Source organism: Corythoichthys intestinalis, chromosome 1 (assembly GCF_030265065.1).
Source record: "Corythoichthys intestinalis isolate RoL2023-P3 chromosome 1, ASM3026506v1, whole genome shotgun sequence".
NCBI classification, from domain to species: domain Eukaryota; kingdom Metazoa; phylum Chordata; class Actinopteri; order Syngnathiformes; family Syngnathidae; genus Corythoichthys; species Corythoichthys intestinalis.
The window spans coordinates 38,054,534-38,066,756 of NC_080395.1; the positions used below are offsets into that span (position 1 = coordinate 38,054,534).

Sequence of the window (12,223 nt, forward strand, 5' to 3'; positions counted from 1 at the left end):
TATAAAATTCTGATGTAACATTTCAAAATCATATCTGCCTCATAGTTCTGAGAACAAGGGTTGGTTCAAGTCATGACTCCGGCCTTGCTGTATGACACTTCTAAAACACCGGATTGGTGAAAAGGTGTCTCCTTGTTCAATAGGAGTGAAATCCTCCACCCACTGCGGTCCTTTGTGGAATTAGTTTGGTGACCGCTGATCTAAAGTCCCTTTTGAAAAGCGAGGACACTATAATTTGCATACTTTGTATGTGTGTGTATCACACATAACATAAAAATACATGATATTCCAGTGGTAAATGATATGTTCTGATTTTTAATTTAAAAGCCTCAAATATAAAAGACAGCAATTTATGAATTTATCTTTGTCTAAAGTTCCCACCCAACATAACATGACACCCAATGATGTTTTTATTTTGACTGTTCTTTGATCCAGGGTGATGGCTTCAATAGGTGGTACCATTAACAGTGCCTAGGAACGAATGAACAGGAGTTGAAAATTGCCAAAAGGAAACAATTGTTGTGTATTATATGTTGTGCATAAGCATGCTTTTTATGTGTCATTGCTTCATATACATTTTCGTTGTCTTTTTTTTTGACTGACAGGGTCATAAAAATCCGGTCATAATCTATTTTTACCAGTCACTTAAATTTTTAAAATGATAATGATGACATATTCAATAGTATTTAGTTTTCATTCATTTTTAATTAATATTGTAACGCTTGCTTGGCGGCGAAAAATTAGACACGGAAGTTGTATTTTTCTCCCTCTTTTTACTATGCTTACCGCCAACAACACCAACAAAATAACTCCACTCCCAAAGAAAAAGAGGCAACTATATAGACCCCAATCACCAACGTCACACAATGATCTTAATTGTGGTTGTCAGCCCAAAATCTTCTAAATATATGTTAAATGCATCTTACCAGATATAAAATGACTACTACATAGTCTGTGGTGATCGTTTGGTGCCCAGATTTCTTGTCGAATTACAGCAGTCCATCTCGCTCTCCTCTTCGGGTCTCTCAGAATACGGTAGAACTTCAAGTCTCTCCGTCTATCTTCTCTGTTACTGCAACCAACCGCCACACACGCCTTCGCCATTTTGATTATTAATGTTAACGAGCAGAAAAACACGCCGTAATAGGAGGCATGTACGTAGCGGTAATGTGTAAACACGACGAGCTGACGGACAATATGGCTGCTCCAGTCAGGGGGCGGAGTTGTGACGTCATGTGATTGGGGTCTATAGACAAGTTTCCTGAGCGAAATATGGGCTTCGCACTTCCGGTCCGGTTGAGTATCAGTGTATTAGCAGTGTATTGACGACGATAAAACTACGAAATCAAGCCAGAGCAACCCATGGAATCTTCAAAAATTGATTCAGCACGACCTAGATGACACGTAGATGAGATTGGATGGCAGTTCGTGTCACTTCGTTGATCATTCGTGGACAAAATTATTAACAACGGTCAGCCTGTGTTAACGTGAGGAATGGATTGATACTACGGCCATTAGTGACCAAAATGTGGTGAAATTACAAGTTACATTACATTTGCCGACTGCAGAAGGGCTGACATGGATTGTTTTGTTACAAGGAAATGCTACAAGGTTATGTACATATGATGTAAACACAAATAGTATGTCATTCTTTTTTTTATTGCAGGCATTGATCGCAATAAAACATTTAGACATAATTCCATTTCTTGTTTTATTTAAAACGATTGGTGCACTCCAAAACAGGTCAATAAATCACATTTATAAAAGTATTGCAAAAATAGCATACGAGAATGTGATATCAGACCGCAGAGCTCCGGAGCCTGGTGAACAAATAGCGACATCACGGAGACCCTCGGCGGCATTTAGATGTGCTTTTTTCCCGTCCTCGGTAATTCCAGCTTCAATAGCATATATTTAAAGATGCTACCGTTCACAAGTTCGTAGTTGGATCACGGCGATCTCGGCGAACCACCGTCTGTCACAATTCCTGCCTCTCTCTCGGCCCCTCCCGGGAGTCGAGCTGTCATCATCATTGTGGAACGCAAACGATATATGTTCGATATATGTCCATCAACGTACAAGCCAAGTTGTCTTCCCTTTTATAACAGTGTTTCCCAGCTGAAAACAAACGAATAAAAACTTGCAACACTTGGATTTATGCGGTGCATTCAAACACGATTAGCAACAGGCGGCTAGCAGCAGTAGCAGAAGCTAGTTGTTGTATAAATGATTAACCTTCGTAATTACCAGTGTTGTTAATAACGGCGTTACAATATAACGGCGTTACTAACGGCGTTATTTTTTTCAGCAATGAGTAATCTAATTAATTACTTTTCTCATCTTGGCAACGCCGTTACCGTTACTGAGGCGGGAAAGGCGTGCGTTACTATGCGTTACTAAGTTGGTTGAATAAAAAAAGTCAGAGAGAAATGGACTCACGGGGACGAGAGCAGAGCAGCAGTGGGGAAGACGCCGTTGCAACCGCGATGCTAGGTGGCTCCAATAATACCTGACGCCTACGCCCACATGACACGGTAGATATCATATTATAGAACTAGATGCAAAAACTGACACAGCTGCATTGCCAACATGTTTTAAGGACTACATGCGTTAGTAAACAGCCGCCATCTTAAAGCAGTAGACCTCTCAGGAAGGCCCTGATGTAGAGATCCTTCCTAGTGAACCTAAGTATTTTTTTTTTTTTTTTTTTTTTAAATCTAAAATGCTTCTAAATCGGCAAAATCTTAACTTAAATCTATCTTTAAATGATGAAACAGTTTTAAAACTTACACATGTTTAAAGTAGACAGAAGGGAACTAATGCAATAACGGGAGCAATTTTAACAACTTTAACGGTTGATTCACAACTTTAAATGACTTCCACACATAGCAAAGGTTACTAGCTAGTTATCGCAATACCCTTGTGTCTAGTTAAGTGGAGGGTAAAGAATTGGGCTAGGGCCAATTGTCCCCCAAATCCTTTAAACTTCACATTGTGTGACCTGTTTTTTTGTTGTTGTTGTTGTTGTTGTTTTTTTTGAGAAAAAAAACAAAATTATCACTAGTTACTTTGCCAAGTAACTAATTACTCTTACATTCAGGTAACTGAGTTACTAACACAATTACTTTTTGGGAGAAGTAATTTGTAACTGTAATTAATTACTATTTTAAAGTAAAATTAACAACACTGCATATACTGTATATAGATATAACTAGATGCAAAATGACAGACACGGCACTAGATGCGTTAGTAAACAGCCGCCATCTTAAAGCAGTAGACCTTTTATTACGGCTCTGTTGTAGAGAACCTTCCTAACGAACCTAAGTAACTTTTTATCTAAAATACTTCTAAATCGGCAAAATCTTGACTTGAATCTATCTTTAAATGATGAAATAGTTTTAAAACTTTCATTTGTCAAAAGTAGAGAGAAGGGAACTAATGCAATAATGGGAGCAATTTTAACAACTTTTAACAGTTGATTCAGGGTGAAGGGTAAATTAGGGTAAAGAATTGGGCTCGGGCCAATTGTACCAAAAACCTTCACAAAAAAACTTAGCATTAACACATAGTGTGGCCAATGTTTTTTTTTTTTTTTTTTTTTTTTTTTTTTTAAGGAAAAAAAAAAGTAATTATCACCAATTACTTTGCCAAGTAACTAATTACTCTTACATTCAGGTAATTGAGTTACTAACGCAATTACTTTTTGGGAGAAGTAATTTGTAACTATAATTAATTACTTTTTTTCAGTAAGATTAACAACACTGGTAATTACAATCATCATCGTAATATCAATAGCAAAGGCAACAAGTCGTTTCATGCGCCAGATTTTAGGTTTCGTATTTTTAGAGCACATTACCTTCCATAACAGCGGGGGCATGACTGCAGGAGCTGTCAGTTTTGTCCATCTCCTTCCCTCCCACCTGTATGACGAGTACGAGCACCCATGGTTTGGAAATCGACATGGTACGAAGCATGGAGGCCTTGGCTTGGTTCTCCACCCGCCTACATCAAAATAACATTCCCGGGATCTTGTATAAAGACCTCCCATCTTCGATTCCACCGCCACTGACTTCAACGGTAAACAGGCGGAAACGGAAGGGGAAGGAAGACATAAGGAAGTAAACCGGAAGTACCTCGGAAACTTGTCTATACACAGGCGACAATCTAGTCCACCAATTGGATGACGCGCTGGCACACCGGGTGCACCAATAAGAACCTCGCGTTGATGTGTCAATCACGGTGCTGCCGCCAGACCCCGGTGACGCTACAATATTCTGACAGAATAGCCAACGACGTCATGCATTAAGAGAGACAATAGCTAATTAATATGCTCACTCGCCACCCTGTCGTCTGGGGTGTGAATTGCAACCTGTCAAAATGACGGACGGACTTCAGTTTTTTCCGTCACCGTTTTAAAAAACCGGTCAACGACGGAAAATATTCGGTTAACGCGACCCCTGATATATATATATATATATATATATATATATATATAGTGGGCAGAACAGGTATTTGATACACTGCCAATGGGTTTCAAATACTTGTTCTCCCCACTGTATATATATATATATATATATATATATATATATATATATATATATATATATATATATATAAAATATATATTCATTGGATCTATCAAAGAACAGTCAAAATAAAAACATTATTGGGTTTAATGTTATGTTGGGTGGGATCTTTAGACAAGGATAAATTCATAAATTGCTGTCTTTTATATGGGACACTTTTCAATTAAAATTCAGAACATATCATTTACAACCAGGGGCGAAAGTGGGCCAGAACGGTCATGAACGCAATTTCAGTAAAAGATTCAGGGCCAGAACGCAGTTCCGGTATAAGATTCAGGGCCGGAATGCTGTTCTGGTACACTGTGCTTTGATTCCGAAAATATGACGGCAATTGTAAAAACGCTATGTAAAAAAAAAAAAAAAAAAAAAATGCTAAGCTGCCACACATGCCAAGAAGTAAACAATCTACCAACATCAGATTTACATACACAAGTGTTAACAACAAGCATGATAAAGTGCTTGTGTAGCGTAATTCGTTTCCACCAATATTTATAATTTATTTTATTCCACGAACAGCATGGAGGTTTCCCCAGCTCCTGTAGTTATCCGAGTCTGACCATGATGAGTCACGTCAATGTGAAAATGCACGCAGCAAGCAAAACGGCTGTACTCATTTATCCGTTCAATTGGCTGACATACTGACATGTGGTTAGCAGAGATAGTTAGCTCTGATTGGTTCAAATGTGCATGTTTTCTGGAACAGAAAAAAAAAAAAAAAAAAGTCGATTTGATGCAACAAAAAAAGGGCAACGCAACATAAAATGGATCAAATCTTCAATAGCAACGAAAGAGTTAGGGAGGCTTATTTATCATATTTAGTTTTATTTGCTCTGATGGGGAGGTTCAGAACATCTTAGCTGTCAATGTGCCCTTTGGACTTATATTTGTTCATTTATTTTAGGCTACTTATTCATTTCCTTATGATTTAAAAAAGTCAATGTTCAAACTATATTTAATTTCACTCTGCATAATTTAAGTCATTTGTACTTATTTTTCTGAATGTATGTTACTTATGTCTTTATTATTATTTAAAAAAGTAAATGTTTACATTAACTTCAATTTTAATATGTTTCCTATGTTCTTTTTTAGTTAAAATTGAGATTTGGCATTTAGTATGTGAGGAAATAAGGGAAAATAAAAATTAGAAGATGAAAGGTTGGTGTTATAGCTGTTTTTGTTAACTTTTATTTTGCGAATCATTGAAAAAATACAATTTTGAATGAAAATCAGTTTTTGTATGTTATACAAAAACCTGCTAAAACAGTTTTCTTTGCATTTCAGTAGTTTAAGAGGTTTGACCCCCAACCCCCCAAAAAATAAAAAAATAAAATAAAATTTCTGGCTCCGTAGCGACCTTCACGTCGGGGAGTTCCAGCAAGAAATTCTAGCCACTTTCACCCCTGTTTACAACTGTAATATCATGTATTTTTTTTTATTCATTCATCTTCTTTGCCGGTTATCCTTACGAGGGCTGCCGGGGTGATGGAGCCTTTGTCAGTTCACCATTAACAGTAAGCAAGGTATACCCTGAACTTGATGCCAGCCAATTGCAGGGCACTATTAAACAAACATACGTACAATTTGGAGTGTTCAATTTGCCTTACATGTTTGTTTTTAGGATCGTGCAAGGAAACCGTAGAAGCCATAAAAAACAACACACACACGGATAACATACAAAGTATGCAAATTATAGTGTCCTCTCTTTTCAAACGGGACTTTAGATCAGCGGTAACCAAACTAATTCCACAAAGGACCGCAGCGGGTGGAGGATTTCACTCCTACTGAACAAGGAGACACCTTTTCACCAATCCGGTGTTTTAGAAGTGTCATACAGGAAGGCCGGAGCCATGACTTGAACCAACCCTTGTTCTCAGAACTATGAGGCAGATATGATTTTGAAATGTTACATTTTCAAAGTACTTTTATTTTGAAATGATACATCAGAATTTTATCAGAGTACTTTAGTTCGAGTATTGGGGTAGTGTAGTGTACCTCAGAAGTGGAACCGTCCCGGGATATCAACCAGATTTTTTAAAATCAATTTTTGAAATCTGGTGAAATGACAGAAAAAATGGGCAATTTTCAAAGTACTTTTATTTTGAAATGATATATCAGAATTTTATCAGACTACTTTAGTTCGAGTCTTGGGGTAGTCTAGTATACCTCAGAAGTGGAAACGTCCTGGGATATCTGCCAGATTTTTTTCAATCAATTTTTGAAATCAGGCGAAAAGACAGAAAAAATGGGCAATTTTCAAAGTACTTTTATTTTGAAATGATACATCAGAATTTTATCAGAGTACTTTAGTTCGAGTCTTGGGGTAGTCTAGTATACCTCAGAAGTTGAACTGTCCCAGGATATCAGCCAGATTTTTTAAAATATATTTTTGAAATCAGGCGAAATGACAGCAAAAATGGGCAATTTTCAAAGTACTTTTATTTTGAAATGATACATCAGAATTTTATCAGAGTACTTTAGTTCCGAGTCTTGGGGTAGTCTATTATACCTCAGAAGTTGAGCCGTCCCAGGATATCAACCAGATTTTTTAAAATATATTTTTGAAATAAGGCGAAATGACAGCAAAAATGGGCAATTTTCAAAGTACTTTTATTTAGAAATGATACATCAGAATTTTATCAGACTACTTTAGTTCGAGTATTGGGGTAGTGTAGTGTACCTCAGAAGTGGAACCGTCCCGGGATATCTACCAGATTTTTTTAAATCAATTTTTGAAATCAGGCGAAATGACAGAAAAAAATGGGCAATTTTCAAAGTACTTTTATTTTGAAATGATACATCAGAATTTCATCAGAGTACTTTAGTTCGAGTCAAGGGGTTGTCTGGTATACCTTAGAAGTGAAACAGTCTTTGGATAACGCCCAGATTTTTAAAAATTAATATTTAAAATGAGGCTAAATGACAGAAATAGCTAGCAATTTTCCAAGTAGTTTTACTCTGAATTCCTTACTTATTTTTTATATCATAACGCTTTAGTTTGGGTCTAGGGGTGCTCGGGTACCTCTCTCAAGTGGACCTGTTCTTGGATGGATTCCCGTTTTTTTTTTAAATTCATATTTATTTCTGTCAATAAAGGGACTTGCGCTGTGAAGCCACCGCGTTCCATTATGAATCCAGCAAGTTGCACCATTAGGAAGCCAGCGCGTTGCATTACCGTAATGCACACAATGCAAACAATGATCCAAATGAGGGGCGGCTAGCTTGACTTCGTTTAACGAGTGGAGGGTGGCTTGACCGCAGTATCGAAACAAACTTGCACTATCTTTTTATGAAACAGATCTCCGTGTCCGCGACGGCGATCCGTTGACAAACTATCACAAAGCACGAAGAACAGGAATATACTGTTCAAGGTATAAGCTACTCACTCATCACAATTAGATACACCCGATACTTAATGACTGACAACAAGAAATGCTACATAGCGTCTGAGCTAAAACATATGATGAACCCATAATTTGGAGGACGTTTGTAAAACAATGTTTTATTTTGTAATGTTTATTTTGTATGTTAATGGCTTGCTGTGGTGTATTTCAGCTGTTTTCTCGAGTGCATGTGCCGCTTTTTTCCTCCTGCTTCTCCATTACACACCTCCAAACCAGAGATTAGCAGTTTATAAAGTCGTTTGTGGGTTTTATATTAGGTACGACAGCGGGAATTACGATATTGGTAAAACGATAGTCGCCCCTACCGTCTGTGTCCAATACAGCCTACAAAAAGGGGGGTTCCGTGGCGGATCATTTTGTTTACATCATTGTTTTGAGTTTGCTGTGCCGTGAATCGTTTTATTGGAGTGCAGTGAATTACTTTATTGAAGTGAGGTGTTTTAATTGATGTAAAGTGATCTTTGCCTACATTGTGAAAGACAAGTTGAACCCTAGAATGGGCTATTATTGGGGGTCCAGGACGACTTTTGGGGAAGCCATTACTTTAATGCCGCTTGTTTAATTTTATTTTTGTTCAATAAATTGTTATTTTTACTACGCCAGTCTTTTCTTGTGAATCTTGAGAACCATTGTGGGGGCGAATTCAGGGCTACACCCTCACCATATTACATTTGGCGCTGTTGGCAGGACAAAAGGACTGGTGATAGGGGTAGGTTTTTTTTAAGGCTTGGAGGTTGTGTGTGGAGGGGGGAAAAGCGGCAGCACACTTGCATCGCAGGACATCGTAGGACGTCCATCAACGAAGGTCTCAAGTCCAGCGACCACCTTAACGGCCATGTCCACACCAGAGGGGATGGAGGAGCTGCAGGCCCTGATGGACGAGATGCGACTGCTTCGGACTGAAAATGAACTTTTGAAGGAACAAGGAAATGGCCAACAGAGCACAACCAATGCTTCAACATCCAACAGTGAGTCCAGCGCATCAGGCATAACGGGTACTTCAGAACAACTGCCATCAGGGAATGTGACGGACATGCAAATTCATACACGTTATGTCTATGTCCCACGTGAACGTAAATGCGCTAAATTCACAGGTAAATTATCAGTGGACTTACTTACAGTCGACCAGTGGGTCGAAGAGGCCCGCAGATGTTTGGAGACTCGGCTAATGTCCGAAGCAGAGCGGATTTTGTTTTTATATGATCATTTGGATGGTGGTGCGAAGGCTGAAGTGGAGTTTCATGATATTTCACATAGAGATACAGCAGAGAAAATTTTTAAAATCTTAACAGATAATTTTAGCTGTTCGAAATCCTATGTAGCCACACAGTTGTCTTTTTTTCAGCGCCATCAAAAAGAGGGGGAGACACTTCGGGACTTTTCTTATGCACTAAAGACATTAATGGGTATAGTTGTAAAGAAAACCCCAGAGGGGCTTTTAAACTCCGACCGTGTATTACGCGATCAGTTTGTCGAAAGCGTGAATTACAATATGCTAAGAAGAGAGCTTAAAAGACAGTTGGCACTGAATCCCGATGTAGACTTTCTCACACTTAGAGGAGTGGCAATTAAGTGGTCAGAAGAAGGAAGACAAGGGTTAAAGCCCAGGATTAGGGCATATTCCTTTGACACACACGCTTCCACGGGGGCTGACCCAAGGGCAGAGCCCAATGCAATTGTTGCTTCTAGTAGCGAATTGGCCGAGCTTAAGGAGTGGCTTCGTCGCCAGCAGGCACAATTGGATGCCATCCTGACACAATTGAAAACATCCGGTCCACAAGCAAGTCAAAGGGGGGAGGGAGCACACCTAAAAACTATCGCTTCATTATTTATTTTTTTGTCTGGGGAAATTTGGGTTTGGAACGAAATTTGTATCCTGGATTAGGCTTCTGTACTCGTCTCCACAAGCGTTAGTTAGAACCAATAACATAAATTCGGAATATTTTCACTTGTTTCGATCTACCAGGCAGGGCTGTCCCTTGAGCCCGCTGTTGTTTGCGGTGGCCATGGAACCTCTTTCGGCTGCGCTGAAATGTCACCCTGATTTACGTGGTATAGTGCGACATGGTGTGGAGCTGAAAGTCGGACTCTATGCAGATGATCTTTTGTTATTTCTTTCGGATTTATCTCGCTCTATCCCTGCAGCTCTCACTGTTTTAAGTGATTTTAGTGAAATTTCTGGGTATAAATTGAATTTTGGGAAGAGCGAAATATTTCCTGTAAATCAGCTAGCCAAAGGATATCCGTTAGAGAACTTCCCATTTAAAGTATCTAAATCAGGGTTTGTCTATCTTGGAGTCTATGTGGCTGACACGTGGAGTAACCTTCGTAAGATGAATTTTAACTCGCTGCTTGTGCAGCTCAAGCAGGACTTTCAAAGATGGTCCTTGCTTAATCTTTCCGTTCCGGCTCGAATAAACGCGGTTAAAATGAACATTCTCCCCCGTTTTCTTTATTTGTTCCAGTGCATTCCGATGTTTCTCCCTCTTTCTTTTTTCAAATCTGTGGACAGCCTTATTATAGATTTTATATGGAATAAAAAGAAATCCAGGCTGCGCTATAAAACTCTACAGAGACCCAAAGAACTGGGTGGAATGGCTCTCCCTAATATATTATACTATTACTGGGCAGCGAACATTAAAAACCTTTCATATTGGCTCCGCTGTGGGAACACTGATAGCATTCCATTGTGGCTCGCTGTCGAAGCCAACTCCGTTAAACCGGTGACATTGAAATCCTTACTGTTTTCACCACTTCTGTCATCCACCTCTCCATATTTACGAAATTCTGTGGTATTCTCGTGTCTCAGAATTTGGAACCAATTCAGAGAATACTTTGGGTTACAGGCGCCTTCCTGTCAGGCTCCAATTTCGCTTAATCATGCCTTCCCTCCCTCTCTATTGGATAATACGTTCACTACCTGGACTAGGCTGGGCATAGAAACATTTGAGGATTTATATATGGATTCAATTTTTGCTTCCTTTCAACAGTTAGTTGGAAAGTATTCATTGCCTAATGGTGATTTCTTTAGATATCTTCAAATTCGCAGTTATGTCCGCTCACTTTGGCCAAGCTTCCCTACACTCCCTGCCGCCTCTGCGTTAGACACCTTTTTAACACCTTTGCCGTCATTAAAGGGTGCAATAACGACAGTCTATTCCAACATTTACAAAATCAGTTCAGACCCCACCTTAAACACCCTGAAAGCGGTTTGGGAGTCGAGCTTGGGAATGAGTATATCTGAGGAGGTCTGGAGAGAAGTCTTACATAGGACACACAAATCTTCAATTTGTGCAAAACATAGTTATACTCAGTGCCGGATCCTACACAGGGCCCATTATACTAAAGCTTGGCTGGCCAAATTATTTGATACAGTCTCATCCACTTGCGATCGATGTAAGCAGGCTCCAGCCGATTATGTCCACATGTTCTGGTCATGCACTTCATTAACTTCATATTGGTCTGACATTTTTTCTGTTTTATCCAAGGTCACTGAGTTAGATATTGTTGTAAATGCCTTGACTGCCTTGTTTGGTGTAGTTCCATCTGCACGTTCTCTTCCTCCCCTGAAGAGAGACTTCATTGCATTTTCAACCTTTTTGGCCAGGAGGCTAATTCTCTTGCGATGGAAATCTTCAGTACCGCCTACGCAAGGCTATTGGATTAAAGAGATGCTGTATTTTCTCAAATTGGAGAAAATTAGACTGACACTCGGTGGATCATCTGGGTCCTTTGAAAATACTTGGAACCCTTTTTTGTTATATGTTAGGAGCACAGATTGTCATCTTGATTTAAATTTTTGAAATATGCCTGAAAACTCTCAGAATATAGATGTACACTTTGGTTATGTAGCCTTTGTTCATAACAATACATGGGTCGGAGATATGTGCCGGGGGTTTTAGGGGTCGGGGGGTGGGTTTCGGTATGTTTTCTTTTTTTTCTTTTTTTTTCTTTTTTTTTGTTTTTTTTTGTTTGTTTGTATGTTTGTTTTTTGTTTGTTTGTTTGTTTGTTTTTTTGGGTTTGTCGTTCTGTTTGGTTGTTGTATAAAAATAAAAGTTAAGGGGGATTTGATGAACTGATGATGGGCACATCTACTGCTGATTGCCTCTTTAATGTGGATTGTCCCACTTGCTTCTGATACCCAGGAGAAAAAAAATAAATAAATAAATAAATAAAATAAAAACTATCGCTTCCAACGAGATGGCAAACCAATTTGTATGCGCTGCGATCGAGTG

At 38.9% G+C, this 12,223-nt stretch overlaps 2 protein-coding genes across 20 annotated transcripts in view; one reads left to right on the forward strand and one right to left on the reverse strand.

Annotated features, from left to right (window-relative positions):
* fam120b (family with sequence similarity 120 member B) overlaps positions 1–12,223 on the reverse strand; it is a 145,805-nt gene that overhangs the window by 123,591 nt on the left and 9,991 nt on the right. The gene's annotated exons all lie outside the window — the stretch shown is intronic.
* Positions 1–12,223, forward strand: part of ppm1g (protein phosphatase, Mg2+/Mn2+ dependent, 1G) — a 46,997-nt gene that overhangs the window by 3,177 nt on the left and 31,597 nt on the right. Inside the window, exons 2-3 of one of the 3 annotated variants that reach the window (XM_057818330.1) lie at positions 7,882–7,954; positions 8,139–8,982. In XM_057818330.1, the coding sequence (XP_057674313.1) occupies positions 8,823–8,982 (160 nt within the window). In that variant the 5' untranslated portion in view covers positions 7,882–7,954; positions 8,139–8,822. The remainder of the gene's footprint in view (positions 1–7,881; positions 7,955–8,138; positions 8,983–12,223) is intronic. The other 2 variants (XM_057818396.1, XM_057818656.1) reach the window with 2 other exon arrangements.